The sequence below is a fragment of the Numenius arquata genome, chromosome 11 (assembly GCF_964106895.1).
Source record: "Numenius arquata chromosome 11, bNumArq3.hap1.1, whole genome shotgun sequence".
In the NCBI taxonomy this organism is placed as follows: domain Eukaryota; kingdom Metazoa; phylum Chordata; class Aves; order Charadriiformes; family Scolopacidae; genus Numenius; species Numenius arquata.
Window position 1 is genome coordinate 33919360 of NC_133586.1, and position 18881 is coordinate 33938240.

General features: G+C 52.6%; 1 protein-coding gene across 1 annotated transcript; it reads left to right on the forward strand.

Annotated features, from left to right (window-relative positions):
* Positions 1-522: 522 nt before the first annotated feature.
* On the forward strand, positions 523-18596 carry SH3TC2 (SH3 domain and tetratricopeptide repeats 2). The gene is given in 19 exon segments (XM_074156199.1): positions 523-556; positions 3996-4167; positions 4169-4230; positions 5265-5369; positions 5643-5770; positions 6745-6850; positions 7218-7361; positions 7488-7689; positions 8320-8393; positions 9171-9366; positions 9473-9609; positions 10585-10626; positions 10728-12431; positions 12546-12726; positions 14214-14364; positions 15887-16009; positions 16564-16714; positions 17362-17558; positions 17922-18596. Coding segments are annotated over 19 exon segments (4101 nt in total). The 3' UTR covers positions 18114-18596.
* The last annotated feature ends 285 nt before the right edge of the window (positions 18597-18881 follow it).

The following is an 18881-nucleotide window of genomic DNA, read 5'->3' on the forward strand; positions in this document are numbered from 1 at the left end:
ATTGGCTGGTTGCTGAAGTAAAGGTCCATCCCTAAAAGACCTCCCTACCTGTGACTTCTCTCCCTAGACCTCTTGGTTTTTATTTTGCAGGGGCTGTGTTCCTCTTCCCCAGGGATGCTCTGCAGACATCTGCCACCCATAGCGCAGTGAGACCACACAACTGGTCCTGAGTCCTGGTCCTGGAGGCTGGGGAAGGTCAGAGCATGTGAGCGAAGAGGGAGTGAGACTCCATCCTGGGCAGCGCAAGGGATCCCACACAGCAGCTGAATCAATCTCTCCTGGTGTTCGCATTTGGGGTTTGGACAGTTCTCATCTCAGAAGTCTCAGAGATGAGATGAGCCCTGCTAGCCCCACAGGAGCCCACAGTGTCTGTGCTGGCAGAGAACTCATCTGTGGCTTGCCTGGATGTGGCTCTGCTCCGCGCAGGTTGGCGTGGAGCAGGCAGTGCTGCCAGCTGCCCTCACTGTGAAACGGGAGGGAAGGTGGTCCAGGAACGGCTGCACAGCTAGCCCCAGATGGAGGATGCTGGACAAGCCCCAGCGGGGCATCCTTGCAGGTGAGGCAGGTGCTTCCAGTGGCATCAGGAACTGGGTTGCCTTTGGAGGTGGGGGGAGATGAGTGCTGAAGCTCTCTGGAGGGGCCAGCTGGAGGCTCGGGCGGTCTTGGCAGACCAGGAGGCTCCCCGTGCCGCGGCGGCAGGAGGAATGAGAGGAATGTGCCACGTGGGCTGGGCAACACGCTCCCAAAGGCAAGGGTGAGAGCGGAGCCCGGGGCAACGGTGGGGCCAGCACAGGGCAGCAACACCAGCTGGTGGGATGAGAGTCCCCCAGAGCGCTTCATCCAGCTCTGTGGCCCCCAGCACGAAACAGATGTGGACCTGATAGAGAGGATCCAGAGGAGAGCCATGAAAATGATTGGAGGGCTGGAACCTCTCTCCTAGGAAGAAAGGCTGAGAAGAGAAGGATCCAGGGAGACCTTATTGCAGCCTCTCAATACCTAAAGAGGGTTTATAAGAAGCATGGAGAGAGGCTTTTTACTAGGGCCTGTAGTGACAGGACAAGAGGCAATGGTTTTAAACTGAAAGAGTGTAGATTAGATTAGACATTAGGAAGAAATTCTTTCCTGTGAGGGTGGTGAGACGCTGGAACAGGTTGCCCAGAGAACTTGTGGATGCCCCATCCCTGGAGGTGTTCAAGACCAGGCTGGATGGGGTTTTGAGGAACCTGGTGGAAGGTGTCCCTGCTCATGGCAGGGGGGTTGGAACAAGGTCTTTAAATGTCCCTCGGGAGACTTCAACTTAGCAGATATCTCCTGGAAATACAATATAGCAGAGAGGAAACAGTCTAGGAGGTTCCTGGAGCGTGTGGAAGATAAATTTGCGACACAGGTGGTGAGTGAGCCAGCCAAGGAAGGTGCCCCACTGGACCTATTGTTTCTGAACAGTGAAAGACTGGTGGCTTATGTGATGGTTGGAGGCCGTCTTGGCCATAGTGATCATGAAATGAGAGAGTCTTCGATTCTCGGAGAAGTAAGGAGGGAGGTCAGCAGAACATGCGACTTTGGACAGTACTGCAGGGCAGATGTTGGCCTGTTTAGGGGCCTGGTTGAGAGAGTCCCTTGGGAGGAAGTCTTGAAGGGCCAAGGAGCCCTGGACATTCTTCAAGAAGGAAATCTTCAAGGTGCAGGAGCAGGCTGTCCCTGCATACGGAAAGACGAGTCGGCGGGGAAGACCGGCCTGGCTGAACAGAGAGCTTTGGCTGGAACTCAGGGAAAAAATAGAGTTTATGACCTTTGGAAGAAGGGGCAGGCAACTCAGGAGGACTACTAGAACTTAATCTGGTTACTGCCATAAAAGAATAAAAATATTTCTATAAATACATTATCAACAAAAGGAAGGCAAAGGAGAATCTCTGTCCTTTATTGGATGCAGGGAAAAACGTAGTGACAAAGGATGAGGAAAAGGGTGAGGTCCTTAACTTTTGCCTCAGTCTTTAACAGTAAGACCAGTTGTTTTCTGGGTCCCCAGCCCCCTGAGCCGGAAGACAGGGATGAGGAGCAGAATGAAGTCCCCATAACCCAAGGGGAAGTGGTTAGCAACAACCCCATGTGGCTGGAGAGCTGCCTGGCGGAAAGGGAGATGGGGGTGTTGGTTGACAGTCAGATGAGTATGAGCCAGCAGTGTGCCCAGGTGGCGAAGAAGGCAAATAGCATCCTGGCTTGTATCAGAAATAGTGTGGTGAGCAGTGGTAGGAAAGTGATTGTCCCCCTGTACTCGCCACTGGTGAGGCTGCACCTTGAAAACTGTGTGCGGTTTTGGGTCTCTCACTACAAGAAAGACATTGAGGTGCTGGAGCATGTCCAGAGAAGAGCAATGAAGCTGGTGAAGGGTCTGGAGAACAAGTCTTTTGAGAAGTGGCTGGGGTTGTTTATCCTGGAGAAAAGGAGGCTGAGGGGAGACCTTATCACTCTCTACAATTGCCTGAAAGGAGGTTGTAGTGAGGTGGGGGTCGGTCTCTTTTACCACATAATAAGCAATAGAACAAGAGGAAATGGCTTCAAGTTGCACTAAGGGAGGTTTAGATTGGATATTAGGAGAAATTTCTTCACCAAAAGGGTTGTCAACCACTGGAACAGGCTGGCCAGGGAAGTGGTTGAGCCACCTTCCCTGGAGGTGTTTAAAAGATGTGTAGATGCCACTTAGGGACATGGTTTAGTGGTGGACTTGGCAGTATTAGATTTATGGTTGGACTTGTTGATTTTCAAGGTATTTTCCAACCTAAATGGTGCTGTAATACTATGACTCTAACCCAAACCATTCTCTGACTCTGTGCCCATCGCCCCCGCCTTGCCGGCAGACGATGCCTGGTCAAAAGGCACATTGTGTATTGTGGCCGGGGCCGAGCCGCGGTGCCGGCCGGGCAGCGAGCTCACCCCTGCCAGCGCAGCCGCAGCCCGCTGGCTCGGGGCTGGCCGTGTCACTGGACACATGGGTTGCTGCTTGGGGACCCCCTGGCACCAGGACCTGTCCCTAGGGTGCACAGGTAAGCTGTCCGTGGGGATGCCACTGCCCTGCTCTGTCCGAGCAGGGCTGCAGAGCTCACCCCCATGACGGGGCTGCTGGGGACACTCCGGCACTGAGCACTGCTCCCTTTGGCTGCTTGCCTGCCTTTCCCGAGATGGCCACTGGTGTCCCCTCCTCTCGCTGGGCACTTGCTATGGCACTAGATTCGGGTGCGTGGGGAACAAGGCAGGCCATTTTGGCTGGGGAGGGGAGAGGATGACTCAGGGGGCTGGTTATTTCCATGCTGGTGGCTTTTCAGGAGCCCCTTTTGCCACCCGTGTCCTGCTGTCACTGCTGCCCAGGGGCACCCCAAGCATCACAACGCTTGCGGAGCCCATGGGGTGCTGCCAGCCCCTGAGGCGCGATTCCCATACCGAGGTGCCCAAATGAGCTAACGGGGCTGTGCTAACGGGAGGGAGGTGGCTGAGGTCCAGCGGCTGTGGCCACGTGTCCCTCAGGAGAGCTGGTGCCAGCGGGTGCCACCAGCCCCAGCTGCCAGGAGTGCAGCCCGGAGCACTGGGACCTGCGCTCGGCTCCGGGCTGGGGCTGTTTCCTGCCCACTGTTACAAAATACTTCAGCACCGGGGAGATAAATGAGTCACTGGCACCAACGGGAACGACTCCCCACCAGTAGTTTCAATTGGTCTCTTGAAAAAGCTCCCAGTTCCCTTTCTGAGCCTGGCCCAAACAAAAATAAACACTGAATCGTTGAGTGCCGCGGGGAGCAAACCCGTTTCTCCTCTCTCCTGAGTGAGCCCTGGCCCCTGCCTGACTCTGTGGAGACCCACCACCATGCTTTGTCATGCCACTGGCAGAGGTGGCACGAGCGGTGTCCGACCTGCCACCTCCTTCGGCACATCACGTGGAGACCCCTCGGGCAGGGACCATTCTGCCAGGGGTCCAAACGCCTCACCCCACCAGCCATCTTTCCCAGGTGAAGAGTGTGACTCCTGCTGCCACCGCTCACCTGTGCTCCTGCCCCGCTGGGACCTCCTGCAGCGCACCGCAGCCGAACCCCGGGGAAAATGGTGGTGGGAGAAGACCATGGCATCAGGTACCAGTCCCTGGGGAAGGGAGACCCAGGCCCTGCCGGCGGAGCCCACCAGGGTCTGCAGAGAGGAGAGGAAGGGAGGGAGGAGTGAAGCATCATTCAGGCAAGCCCAGCCCAGGCAGGAGTCAGCTCGGGTTTAGCTCTGCCTCTGGCTTGTTTCACTTCCCTGTCTCTGTTTCCCCAAGCGTGGAAGGGGACGGAGTTGCTGGATGAAGTTCTTTGTTAAGTGTGTTCAAATCAGCTGTTGAGAAATGTAGAGCCTTTCCTTCCAAAGAAAAGCTCATTCATTGCATGTCCAGCCTTGAGCCATTCTTTTCTACTGATAACTATAAATAAGGATTATAATTCTGTGTGCAAATAACAGTTTATTTGACTGACTAGCAGAGGTGGCTTGATAAAAAGAACTGTATAGTTATGGTCACAGAAGTGACTTACAAAAGCCGCTGCACGTTCCAGCTCTAGATCTCCGGGTACATGTTTGTCTTACAAGTCCAATCTGATTACTGACGAAAATTGGTTTTTAATCTTGTTATCCCTCCACAGTCAATACAGCTGTGGAAGAGCAAGCTGGATTTTTATGTGCCTCAGCCTTCATTAACATAATTACCAGCTAAAGTTTCAGTTCCCGAATCCTTTATGGCAATAGTTGACGATGTGTGAAGCAGAGAGAATGCAGCTTGGATTTCAGATACCGACCAGAGCAGGCAGGGGAGAAAATCTCATTTTGACTGTCAAATTGATGAGCAAAGAGTTTTGCAAGCTCTTGGCTCTCCTGCGCTGGGGAAGTGCTCTCGCTCTGAGGTCTCCTCCAAAAAAATCTCTATGTCACAGGGTGATCTTTCTACCGGATCTGCTCAGCGAGGGTCTGTCCCAAGAGCAAGGAGGGAAAGTCCCCTCACTTCAAAGGCACTGCAGCACCAGAAAGAAACCAGTCATCAAGGGTATCAAGGGTAGTTAGGACACATCAATCCCATGGATCTTGCCTCCACTCATGAGCAAGATGGTAGGGTGATACCAGATTCACACAATCCCCCACCAGACCTGCAGTGCAACCCGCAGGCTTTGCTTTCAGGTGACATGGTTAGGCAGAATGTCACAAACCTCTGCCACAAAACTTGACAGCAGCTCTTCTGTGTCCCCTCTCCTTGCTAGGTAAGGCTGTGGCATCAGAGCTAAGCCACCCCACTACCGAGGCAGCAGAAGGCTCGCCGGACACCTCCTCAGCACTGCTGGCTGTCGGGGAGGGCTTTCCACCAGGTAAGATGCTGCCTTTGGCATCACCCAGATTTCCAGTGGTGAATGTAGCAAGGCCTGGCACCACAGCTAATCGACCCCCTGTCATCCCTGGAGTTTCTCATCTTTGTTGCTGGAGGGGTACGATGGGCTGGGTTTGTGGTGTTTGAGCATTGCAACCAGGCGAGGGCTGGGGACACTGGTGGCGCTGGCTGCAGGGAGGCAGTGCAGCGGGGGCAGCTTTGTGTGACGTGGAACTCCTTCTCCCTCTTAACCCCACACCTTTCCTTTTCCAAGAGATTTCGCTCTTCTTCTCCATTGAGAGCCGCTCCTCACGGTGCCTCAATTCCCAGCTCCAGGAAGCAGCCAGAAGGAAGCTGTGGGCCCTGGAGAGTGACGACAGAGACGTCTGTGCCCTGTTCAAGGTAGGACCCTCAGCCTGGGCAGGCAGACCGTGTTCTGGGAGGCTCCTGGCGTGATGGGATGTGTGACGGGACACCAAACCCAGCTGAGAAAGAGAAGCTTTTCCAAGGCCACTGTAGGGTGTGTTCCTGCACACGGGGACTCTGTAGGGGACTAGAATAACGGGGGGAAATGAGCTGGTAACGGGTGAGAGGCAGATGCAAGGCTGAGCCTCATGTCAGGACCCTCATATTGGAGTCTCTGAGGGATCATGCAGATAGCCCTGGGGGGAGTCTAAATAGCTGCCATTTCACAGGGCTGGGATCACCAAAGCTTTGTGCTAGACTCAGGTCCCCAGTGGCTGTAGCATCTTTGGACACGCACAGGGGTTTTCAGATTATTTGGCTTCATATAGAAAAATCACAGCTATAGAGATGTTTCATGGACTGAACCCTCCTTCCCTGCTGGTTTTTAAGGCCCTGGCCACTCAGGGCTCCCTGCAGAACTTCCCAGAAGACCTGGAACAGTGCAGACATACTAGTGCTGGCAATAGTGTAAGGAAACCTTCTCCCTTGAGACACAGTTACTGCTTTCAGCCTCCGAGCTGCAGTTTGGAAGCTGTGCCTGTCCTGACTGAACATTAACCCACATATGGTATGGTTCAGGTGTCTGGGTTTCAAAAGAACAGTGGTTCTGGTGTGCACCGCAGGGGAAAAGATTTGGAGGAGGAGATGGAGCTTCTTCGCTCTCCCGCTGTTGTACCATGGGGAGCTGTCTCTGTGGACACTCCATCCCTCCTAGTTGAAGGACTCAGCTGGCTGGAACACCCTCCCCTTAACCCCAGGCAACCAACTCGCACAGCTTCGGTCTCAACTACGCTAATAAATGAGTGCCTACTCTCATTCCAGGGTCTAATGTTACTCCTACACTGATAAAGGAGACCCCTTGTCAGAGTCCCAGGACCATCCCTTAATCTTGCTTTGTCTTCCGTGTGTAGGAGCTGTCAGCCAGGCTGGTCTGTATGCAAGCACAGGAGGATCGGTTCCTCCTCACCTTCAAAACCCTAGAAGAAGTCTGGAAGTTTTCCACATATCTGACTTTAGGTAATGTTTTCAAGGTGTGAGAGATCTAAACAGACAGTGTGAGAAGAATTTTTGGAGAAGGTGTTCTTTGACACCAGGAAAACAGTAATGTAACAGGGTGGACAGATGAACAATATGAATTAGAAGACCTTGGTATCCACCTACAGATTTATGAAAACACTGTCTGGATCAGTGAAAGAGACCCAGGAGGGTGCCTTTTGGGTAGTCCCTCTATTGTATTTTGGGGATGGAGACCGAATTAAAGGCTGTTGCCTCACAGCGTGCAGGTGGCACACCTGCAGATGGCAGACTGGGAGACACCCAAAGAGCACTTCATCCTGCCCAGTGAAGGAGGGTGCTAACACTGCTTTCCCTCTTGGTTTCTTAGGGTACGTGGGCAGCTGCCTGGAACAGCTTCTCTTTGACCAGGAGTACTGGCTAAACTGTGCTCTGGTGGAAGACACAGAGATCAGAGTTACTGTGGATGAAGATCACTTGGCCACCATATATATGGGTCTGCTACTCCAAGAAGGTGAGAAGGGACTGTGTATGTCAGGAGTTCCTCAAAAGCATCTCAGCAGGGCTGTGCTGTAGCCCTGTGCTGGGCTATGTCTTGCACTGATGCCATTGACCTGGCCATGACTCTTTCTATCTGCAGGTAACTTTTTTTCCAGAGCAGTGCCCGGTGTCTGGCAGCCAGAGCAGGAGGGAGAGGAAGGCCTGCAGCAATGCAAGAATGAGCTGATCCATGTGAAGAGTATGGGAGAGGAGTCCAAGTGGGAAGGCATGTCCTTACTGACAGGTCAACGAGGCCTTGTGCCTGTGACAGCTCTAGAGCCAATACCTCACCCATTTTACCAGTAAGTAGACTGGCCAATTAATAGGGCTCAAGCCAAGATTCTTTCCTGATGCATGAGCTGGCACCAAGCCTGGGGTGAGAAGCTGCTCTTCCCCTGGCAATGGGCAAGAGCTACACAATTTTGTGAGAATATACATTATGCATAAAGACAGCCACTGGAACCAATTCAGGTCTTGTTAATGGGAGAGAGCAAGGACATACTTCAGATATCATTCTTGTATGATATTGAATTAGGTCATATGGGAGATAATTTGTGATTTACAGGTGAGTAACTGGGAGGAAAAGCATAGACCAAGACTTAGGTAGTGCCAGTCAAAGTGAGGCCTCACATTGGACACCTGGCTGAGCTCTTCTTGTACTTACACGGTGAAATCCTCTTTACAGCCTGGCAAATTTATCCTGCTCTTACCATGTGGTGTGAGGCTGCAGTCAGGAGGTGCAAACTGCCCTCCATGCCCAGTAACACCATTACAAGGGATTACTGGACTGGCCACTCTGGCCATGCTCCATAGCAACTCTGGCACTCCCAGGGGACAGAACATCTGTCCTGCGTGTGTGACACCATCCCTGGTGCTGGCCTTGGGACAGGCCTGCTCAGAGAGGAGCAATGTGGTTCTCCTTTGCCTTGCAGGTGGTTCTTGAAGAATTATGCTGTGAGTTTTGGCATCTCCCAGGAGATCAGTGGGACGACTTCTCAGCCAATTGGTGAGTGAACACCTGTAATGCAGCTGCCCTTGCCAGGGAAGGGATGGCTTTTGCAAACGTGGGTTTGGCCACAAACGCAAAGGGCGCATCTCTTGTTCTGACAACAACACTCCATTGCAAGATGCTCTAAGGGAATACTGCATCTTTGGACTCTCTTGAATGGAGAACAGAACTTCCAAATTGCATGTACTTAGAAGGGCAATCTGAGGAACATAAAGTACACAGGGCTGCTGGTGGCATCCTTCTGCCAGTGGGTTTTTCTATTCTACTGTAATTTTATCTCTCCTCTAATTCTTTCAGGACTGAAATTTTAAGTAATTGAACATGAAACCTGTGCCCACCATTCACCCATTAGCCCCAGACCATTTGGGCACTGTTCAGAGCATGCTAGTCATGGCAGGTCACTGCAGATGTGAATTTGACGTGTAGCATGATCGACATTTGCACATTTAAAATTTTCGCTCTTGGCAGAGACTTGAGACAGTGCAGCTTCTGTGAAGTTCCATATTTCTACCCACCTTCCATATTGGAGGTCTCAGAGGTTTCAGTCTTTGGCTGTGTGGCGTACATCCATACCTCACATATATTTTATTAATAACCCTCTTCTCAAGAAGAAACTGCAGAGATCTGAGTCTGAGAGCACCGTAAATCTTGGAGGACAGAAAGACAGCCTTCTTAAGCTGAAGTCATGGTCTCCCCTTGCCCAAGTCTTTTCCAGTGAGGAAGGCTTAACAGTGACCTCACACTGAAATGCCCTTGTTTGCCTTGGTTTCCCAGTCAAAGGCAGGTGCACAGCCACAGAAGACCACAGAGGAGCAGCACCGGATGAACTGAGTTTCTCCAAAGGAGAGAGCATAGAAGTCATCGGCTTCCTCATTCCAGGACTCCCATGGTTTGTGGGCAAATCCCTCAGCAGTGGGAACATTGGCTTTATCCCAACCCGATACATAAATCCTGAGGCTTGTGAACCTCTGTAAGTTTACTGCTACCATCTAGATTAAATTAAACTCAGGAGAAAGTGAAGGGAATTGGAATGGGGAGACACTGACTGTTTTCCCCCGGTGTCTGCCTCAACCTAGGGGAAAAGGCTTGGTGTTTCTGAGTGAAGAAGAAAAATCCCCGCTCCTGCGCATCCCCTGCAATGGTGGGGAACAGCACTTCACCACCCTCCTCGGTGACCTGGCACGCACGGACATCACCTCTGTGTACCGGCTGGGTGAGTTTCCCTTCTCCTTATGTGCCCAGCCCCAAAGGCCCCCATGGAGAGCAATGCTGGGCAGTGTCTAGGGAGCTCCTTGCTCGGAGTTTTACAGGGGAGACAACTGCTGTGGTTGAGACAGCCTCCAAGCCTGGTCATGGAGGTTCTAGATACCCTCAAGAGCTGGGGCCTGCCACACTGCAGTTTGTAGGGGTCTTCTCTGCTTCCAGGGCAGCTCCTCAGCTGTAGTTCACCCTGGCAGATGCTGCTCTTGACTGATCCTGGCTGTAGGTCCCTGCCTACAGCAGGTCCTCTGCTGCTGTCTGACCTTTTGGGTGCATTTTGAGAGGGATGCACAGCTAAAGTGGCAGGTGACGTCATTTCCATGCCTGTGGCAGGAACCAGGAGAACAGGGCTCCTGCATGCTCTTCTCAGTTTCTCTATGCTCACTGTGTGGCTTTTGGACCACAGCTAATTTCTCTGTCTCTATTTCTTGCCTTCTCACTACCTAGAAGCACAGTGTGGCCATGCAGGGCTGAGTGTGGGATCCCCTGGGGTTCAGGGGACCTCCCAGAACAGCTCAGGGTGCAATGAGCCTGAGGTAGAACCTGTCAGAGATACACACATGCCTGAAACCTCCAAATAGAAGCAACAGGGCTCTTAAGAGAGACAGAGCTGATAAAACCCTACCTGTGTAAAATAAGACCTGCTTGTTCCCAGGTAATTATAATGTTACCGGCGCTCACCTCACCACCAGCTCAAAGCTGTAAAGCTGTTCTCCATGGTCTTATGCAGAGCCAAGCTCCAGCAGACGGGGGTTGAAACTGCAGCTGCGTGTGTTGTCTGTGGCCAGAAGTAAACCTGCTCTCCCACATATGGGTCTGGTGTTTAGCAGAGCTGCAGGATATCTCTATAAAGTCGGAGACCTGGGTCTGCACATTAACACTGACCAAGGCTTTTGGCTTTTTGTTTTCTGTTTGTCTCCTTGTGTAGATGGTTTTGAACCTAAAGCCATGTTCACAAAAGTGCCATCAGGTGAGTATGTGGAGGGGACAGAATGGGATGCTTTTGTGATAATATCTGAGGGTGAATTTTGACACGGGGAAACACCTCACTGGTTTGCCTGTCCCTTCCAGAGGCTGTTCTCCGTGGCTGTAAAGATATCCAGCTGCTCCAATCTTGGGAGGAAATAAATGGCTTGGCTACAACTAGCACCTCTGAGCTGTCTAGCCCAGGGAGTGAATCCGCCCTTGCTACATTGGAAGATGTTCTCCTGGAGAAGATGGATGATTTTGATGATCCCAAGTTCTTTATTGACCTGAATGCTGGACACATGGAAGATGCTGATGTCTTTGACCCCATACTGACCTTCCTTAACCAAGACAGTTATATGCCCAGTTTCCAAAGCCTCTATGATCTCAGTTTTTCCTTTCTCAACTCCACTTTTTATGGTTTCTCTGATGAGGATGAACTGGTCTTGTACCTTGAGACATCCAGGAACTGGGCCAAGAGGACTCATTCAGTTTGGGCTCATGTCAGGCTCTGTTTCCTCTTGGGTAAGCTCTGTATCAGAAAGGTCAAGTTCTCCCAGGCTCGAGTCTACTTTGAGGAAGCCATGAGCATCCTGGATAGGGGTTTTGGGGATCTGCCCCTGTTGGCTGCATTGCATGTGAACCTTGCCTCAATCTACTTGAAACAAAATATGAAGCACAAGTTCTCCTCCTTGCTGGGAAAAACGGTGGCCTTGCTTGTCTGCTTGCCTGGCCACTCTTTCAGCTCTGAGAATGAGCTGGAAGTCATGATGTATGTCCTGAAGGAAGCTATTGCTGTGGGTAATGCTCCCTTGGAGGCACGGGTCTGCTTCCTTATTGTCAAGCTCTTCCTACAACTGGGAAAAAACGATGAAGTGCTGCCCTTTACCGAGCATCTTCAATGTCTCACCACCACTTTACTCAGCCCAGACACTAGTTCTGTGCCACTGGATGCCACCCCCATCTTGAGCTACCTGTATGACAAGAAGTACTTGCCAAATATCGCACTGGCATCTGCCAGGTTGTTTGTTCCCAGTGACCTCAAGGGGGCACCAACACCCATTTGGAGAGCTGGCTTCATCCTCCAAAATACTTCCAAACTCCTGGGAACCCAACTGGAGAGGAGCAGCATCCCAGCGCTGGCTTGTTTCTACCTCAAGCAAGCCCTGCATTTCTCCTGTGAGACCAAAGCTGTGCCCACCCAGAGGACACTGTGTGCCATCTTGTCCAGGATGTACCTCCAGCATGGTGTCTTGGATGGGGCGGTTTGTTACGCAGCCATGGCCGTAACCCTCAGCAGACGGATGGGCGAGGAGGAGGCTTTCGAGTCTTCCCTCTCCTTGGGGTGGATGTATCTCCTGAACAACCAGCCGGGCCCAGCTGCAGACATCATGTGGCAGCTCTTGCGCTCTCTACACGAGACAGACAGCGTGACTCAGGGTGGAGCAGTGCACAATCTCCTGGCCATTGCCCTCAAAGGAGAAGGGCAGGTGCAAAAGGCTGCAGAGAACTACCTCCGGGCCCTGCACAAAGCCAAGGAGACCGGGAACAAGAGGAACCAGGCTATTGCCCTGGCTAACCTGGGGCAGCTGAGCTCCTCATGCGGGGCGAGCCAGCTGTCTGAGCTCTATCTGCTCCAGTCAGCTCAGCTCTACGCTGAGCTCCAGGGCAGTGAAGACCTGGAGATGGAGTTGGTGCGGGTGCTGCTGTGGCTAGCGCAGGCCATGGTGAACAGGCAGAAGGTGGAAGATGGCAAACTCTGCTATGAACTGGCATTGGGTTTTGCCCTGAAGTGGCATAATGTGAGGAGTGAGTACAGCTTTGCTGGTGGGAACCAGGGCAGCGTTCACCTCTGTGCAGCACCCTGTCAGGTCCCTAACGCAGCCCCCTGACCTGTCCTTTTCCCTTCCCTGTACCATGCAGGTCAGCTTCACATCACTGAGTCTCTCTGCCATTTCTACAGCAAAGTGTCCCCCAATCTCCAGGCCTGCATTACCTACCACGAGCACTGGGTATCATTGGCACAACAGCTCCAGGACAGAGAGATGGAAGGCAGTGCCCGGCAGACCCTCAGCCAGCTCTACCAGGCTTTGGGCACACCTGAGTAAGTCCTCTCTGTGGCTGTTAGATGCTGTTAGAGCGGGGCCCTTGTTCACCCAAAGCAAGAGCAGTGGCTTCCCTGGGGTGTCCCACAGGAGGTGGGGAAGGTGTGTGTGTAGCAGTCAGGTTGCTGGTTAATGCGCTGCTGAGATTTGCGAGCTGTCACTGTGCAGCGAAGAGGAGAACAGTTCAATGTCAACCAGAGCGCCGTGACAGCTGGGTGAATGCCAGGCTGTTAGCTGGGACAGGACCAAGGTCTGGCCAAACACAGTTTTCCAGAAAGACTTCCAGTCTTGATCAGTGGCGACCCAACGACAGGGAATTCATCACTTCCTTTGGAAGCTTATTCCAGTGATTAATCACCGTTCACCAGTAAAAATAGGTTCCTTATCTGTTATTTGAATAAGTCTGGCTTCAGCCTCCAGCCACTGAGTCTGCTCTTCCTCTCTCTCCTGGAGTATTTTCCCCAGGGAGGTACTTTAGACCCGTATCAGCTCGCCTTTCAATCTCCCGCTTGATACATGCAGGTGACTGATTAGATTAGGCAGGAGGGGAGAGAAAGAGACCTGGACAGACCACAGGCTTTCTTCAGTCTTTCAAGGCAAACGTGTCAAATAGTGGAGAGCTAACTCCACTCCACCGTGTCCCAGAAGGACAAATGGGCAGGGGTTGTCATTAACTTGGATGTTAACCTTCCCATGCTAGGTCACAGTGAGTTCAGAGGGAAGGAATTTAGGAAGCAGACGCCTGTCATATGAACGGTGCTATTTAAGATCACAAAGCACCCATTCCTTGGGCCTGAAGGACAGCTGGAGCCCAGTTGCCAGCAGGCCAGACACCAAGCAAACAAACATGCCCTGGGCACTGCCCGATGCTCCCTTGACCACAGCTGCCTTTTGCAGGCAGTGTGTCCTACCCGCTGGCTCATCCTGCTGCTTGTCCCTTTGTCCTCTGGTGACCAGGGGCTTGTAAAGAGGCTATAAGGTCTTGCACGTGTAGCCACAGATCTGCCTGTTTGACTGCACCGAGGGACAATCAATAGGCAAAGATGTGGTTTTGGGTGCCAGATGCTGTCTGGAAAATGAAGGTACAAGCACTCCTTGCCTGCGCTCCCATGTGTAGCTGGGAGTGAGTTTGGGGCTTAGTGTAGGGGGGCAAATAGGGTTTGGAGATGACCTGGACAAAACCCTCTTTATCAGCTGGAACAAGCAGGGGTGGGGAGCCCACTTTGGGAGTGGGCTGCCTCGGGGCTCCCGGGCTGGTCTAAAATGCCAGATGATACACACACGTGTACTAAAGCATGGAGACCTCCACAATTCTACCAGGACACATTGCTCAGAGCTGTGGCTGTCCATTTGTCTCTAATCTTTGGCAACTGTAGGAGGAGAAGACAGGATTGGCAATGGGGAGGTGTTGTGGCAGCTTTGCAGCTGATTGCTGGGGGTGTCCTGTGATTTCTCTGTAATGACTTTTTGCCCGTTACCATCACAGGGCTTTGAAACAGTCCCTGGACTGCACCAAACAGAGTCTAAGGATCTTCATTGACCTTGAGGAGACTGTGAAAGCAGCAGAGGCCTGGCTGCAGGCAGGAAGGCTCTACTATCTTATGCAGGAAGATGAGCTGGTGGAAATGTACTTTCAGGTATGGAGGAGGTGGCTGGAGTAGTCCCATTCTCACCCTGGCTAGCTGCATTCCCAGCACAGCTGTGTGGCTTGGTAGGAGCCTTTTGGGGCTGGAAGACCTGGAAGGAAAAGTTCTTATAAGCAGTGTAAACCTGCTGCTGGAAGGAGGAGCTGTTGCCTTACACTCACGCACTATCTGGCACTAAATTCCCTATCTTTCCTTCCATACATTGGGTTTAGAGGATTCTTGGGTGAAAATAAGTGAATTTATGGAGTAAGAAAGTGATATAGGAGAGCCAAAGGAAGCTGGAGGTGCCTGGTGACCAGTTCCCATTGAAATACACATAGATAAGGGGTAAAGTGCCAGGGAAGTGCTTGGAGACTTCTTGGAGTAGAAGACTACTGGCTTCTTTCCATCTCTAGCATTATTTTATCAGCTGAGCTGCAAAGAGGAAGAGCAGCTCATAAAATGTTAGGGCTCCCTCATTCAGGGAGCAGCTTCTATTAAAAGATGGGAAATTCTTTCACGTGCCCAGAGTAAGAACAGAAGGCTGGTTGGGTCTGCTGGAGTTGAACTGAGCTGGGGTATCCAGCAAAGCACCAGCCTGGACACATGCAGATGATGTTTTGGGTCCTCACTCTGTTACCCCAGAAGCACTTCTGAGCTGGTGAGGCTGGGTGACTGAAGCACACGGTGGTGGGAACAAGGAGAGAAGCCTTTCCCATCAGCCACACCAGCCTGCACATAAATCAAGGTGGTAACGGCAGGGAGTTACTCGTACAGGGTGGCTGCTCAGTGACACGGGTGAAATGAATAGATGGCTTTGGTGTTGGCCTGTTTCCTGGTTCTCACCAGGAAGATCTGAGGCCCATAACAAAGACCCATCATTGCCTCCCTGGGTCATGGTTTCAGCAGGGAGGCAGGGGCTAAAGGAGGGGTCCCTTCCCATCAAGAAGGGACAGTCAATGCCAGATCTCAGCAGGGCACGTCCGAGTCCCTGAGGGGCCCCTTCCCAGGCAAGGTTACTGGCAGTGATAAATTGTCATGATGTAAGGAACAACATGTTCTGGCTGGAAGGTGGCACCAGGGCCAAGTGCATAATTGGCACAAATAACTGTTCTTCCCAGAAGTTAGCATACCTGCCCTCCCTCCTGCTGGCTCTGCCCTTCCTCTGTACAAGCCGTCCGTTCCCCTCGTCAGTCTTCACACTGGCTCCATCACACCAATGATGGACCAGGGCCAGGACAGCTGCTGGCTGCACTGTCCCGACTCTAGATCATGATGCCATTGGATATCCCAGCTGATCGGTTTGCCCTGATCCCCTGCGCAGGGATGGGTTATCTGGCTCCTGGCTCCATCCTTACACACATCACTTGCAAGTGCAGCACAACAGCCCCATACACCTGCTGGCCAACCTGTCTCCATGCTGTTTGGAGCACTGGAGCTCATGTTTACAATGACTTGGGTTTATTTAGTCACACCAGTGTCTATGTGACAATGTCTCTATTCCAAGTTTCACACCAGTTCCTTTTCCTTCTAGGCAGCCATTCAGACTGCTCTGAAATGGGAGAACTTCTCCTTGGCCATGGATCTTTATGAAAAAGCAGGTGATACCTTTTTTAATGGCAGCCGAAACAGAGATCGAGCTGTGGAGTTTTATAGGGTACAGATCCCTCCGAGCATTTCTGTCCTTGTGTCCCCACAAGGTGATGGCCATGGGGAGCTTTTCCCCAGGGCTGGCTGCAGCACTGCATGGATGGGATGGAGGGATGGGGGGTGGAGAGGGACGGGGTGGTTCTGAGTGTGCCAGAGTGCAAATATTGCTGCGGGGGGTAAGGCTGGAGGACGGACATATTTTGCAATGGCTGCATCTCACCCCAGAGATCATTTGGGAGGTGGGAATGGGGTCCTTAAATTACAAATCCTGGCATTATTAGGTATGAGCTGGTCGCTCCTGGGGACATGCTTAGAGTCAGACTTTCAGGCAGCTGAGGAAGGGCAGAGATGTGAGACTCCGATTTTGAGAACGGCACTCTGGGATATGAAACTCATTTTCAAGGGAAAGAAGGGGTTAGAACCTGAACCTGCAGCACTCAACCGCCCCATCCTCTGCCTGCCATGCCAAGTGCTTGGTCCATCTCCTGTTGCTCTGCCACCCCTGTGTGGGCAGTGCTGTACTTCCAGGAACAGCCTGGATTCCCTGTCCTTTCTCCGCAGGGAGGTGCTGTGCCCTTGGCCAGGAAACTGAAGTCCAGTAAAACAGAGCTACGGCTGTTTAATAAGCTGGCAGAGCTGCAGATCGGGCTGCAGGGCTACGAGAAGGCGCTGGAGTTTGCCACACTGGCAGCCAGGCTGAGCATCAGGGTCGGTGAGTGATGCACGCCCGCAGGTACAGGGAGGTACTGGCTCCCCTGGACGGGGTTGCTTTTCTGGATGAGAGCAGTGTGCACATGAAAGGGGGACATCCTGCTTTCATAAGACTGCTGGACCTATTCTTATCCTAAGTGGTAACGTCTTTTTAAGGCCACTTCCCTTTTTAAGCTGCATGGCAGCCACATGGGAGAGCTCTGCCATGGTGGTGGTGGGACCAGCTGAGAAGAGGGTTGTTGCTACACCGGTGCACGGGAAGCCTGATGAACACACAGAAATGAACAGTTCCTCTCTACTCTGGCTCTTCTGATAAAATCATCCCTTCCCATTACAGAAATAGTTTGAATGGGCAAAACACCAGCATAAATGTCTGAGGTGGAACCCGTCTTGTAATAGCTCTTTCCAGTGCCCAAGAAATCCCCTGGGTGAATGATATACTACCTAGGCAATCTGTCCAGCCTTGGTACCAGCACCCTGCCCATGGCTCTGTTTTCTCTGAACCATCTTCAAACCCAGTGTCTCCTTATGAAGATATCCGTGCCCCCTGGCTGTTGAGCAAATGCATCCCCAAGCAGCTGAGTGTGCCAGGTTGGGGATGTATTGCGAGAGCGCCGCAGGCTGACTGTACCACTAACTCTCTTCCAGGAGATCAATTGCAAGAGCTGGTTGCATTCCACCGCCTGGCTACAGTCTACTATTTTCTGCATATGTATGAGATGGCAGAAGACTGCTACCTGAAGACCCTTGCCTTGCGTCCCCCCTTGCTGCAGTGCTCTGGAGAGGCCCTGTACTACTGCAAGGTGTATTGCCACCTTGGCAACCTGACCCTGCACAAACTGAAGGTAGGAAACCTTTCCATCGTGCCATTGTGTTGAGCACTCTGGTCTTGACGGAGAGCTGGAGGTGGAGTGTCACATTTGCTGGCAGAGCAGCCGCACATGTAGACGGCTGCATCCTGTGACTCTCCATCCTCTCTGCTGCTTTAGAATAAGTGTATGCAATGCTGGAACAACCAGATTTTGAAGGGGGAAAGGCAATTTGGAAAGAAGTGCTGGCACTTAGCTGCGACTATATAGAGCCCATTTCAATAAAGTCAGGTGTCACTGGGTTCTGCCTGGAACCACCAGGCTCTGCTCCAGCTCCCTTATACCCTCTGACCTTCAATTAAACCACTTCCTAATGCCTGCCCCGTCCTTTACGGTTAGGATGAACAGGATGCAGCAACTTACTTCCTCCTGGCCCTCGCCGCAGCGACCGAGCTAGGAGACCAGGAACTACAAGACTTCATTCATGCCAAGCTGGGTGACATCCCTGGTGCCCTGCGGGGGCCCGAGGGCACGCCTGGCTGTGCCACGTACCGGCCCAGGTGGCTGAGCGAAGGCGGCCACGTCGTCTGACTGATCTTCCACGCCAGGGACTCCAGTGCGAGCCATCAAGCAGCGTCGTGCCATGCTGTGCCGCTAGCATCAGTCCATGTGCTCTCCAGAACAACTGGCCCAGGAGAGGTCCTGCGCCGCATCCTAAGGAGCTGGCAGCGTTTGGTCTTCTAGTCTCCGACAGGCAGGGGACTGAGCACTGGGGACCCTGCCCTGAGTTTTTGGGAGCAGGGCTGTGCACCACAGCCTGGGCAACACATTGAGACTGGGCATCCGGGCAGGATGAGGCCCCGGCAGCGATGCTGGAGCATGCGGGGCAGCGGGGCTGAGTGACAGATGGCATTTCGGGAGTGTGGCTGCCCTGCCCAGGACAGGGACAGGAGAGTGCTGCCATGTGCCTGCCTGTCCCCCCCCCAGCTGCCCCACACACCTGAGGTCCCATGGGGCAGCTCAGCTTGACCCAAATGTGTTTTAACTTGAATAGAAACTCCTTTATTTATTCCTAGCTGGTTTCTGTCCTGTCTGCTCTGTGGAGGTCTGTGACCTGTACCTCATCACAGCCCGGGGCCTCTTTGGTACAAAGCACCGCCAAAGCTTTTGGCAGTGAAAGACAGAATTAGGGAAAGGAGGAGAAATGAAAGGGGCTGGTGAAGCCTCCCCGGGAGACAAGCCCCCTGTGCAGGTGGGCGGCTGGTCGGGGGGAGGCAGAGCCCACCCTCACCCCAGCCCTGCTGTTCAGCCTCAGCTCCAGCACTGGAGCAGCAGGGGTGGCCTCCTCTGTCCCACAGC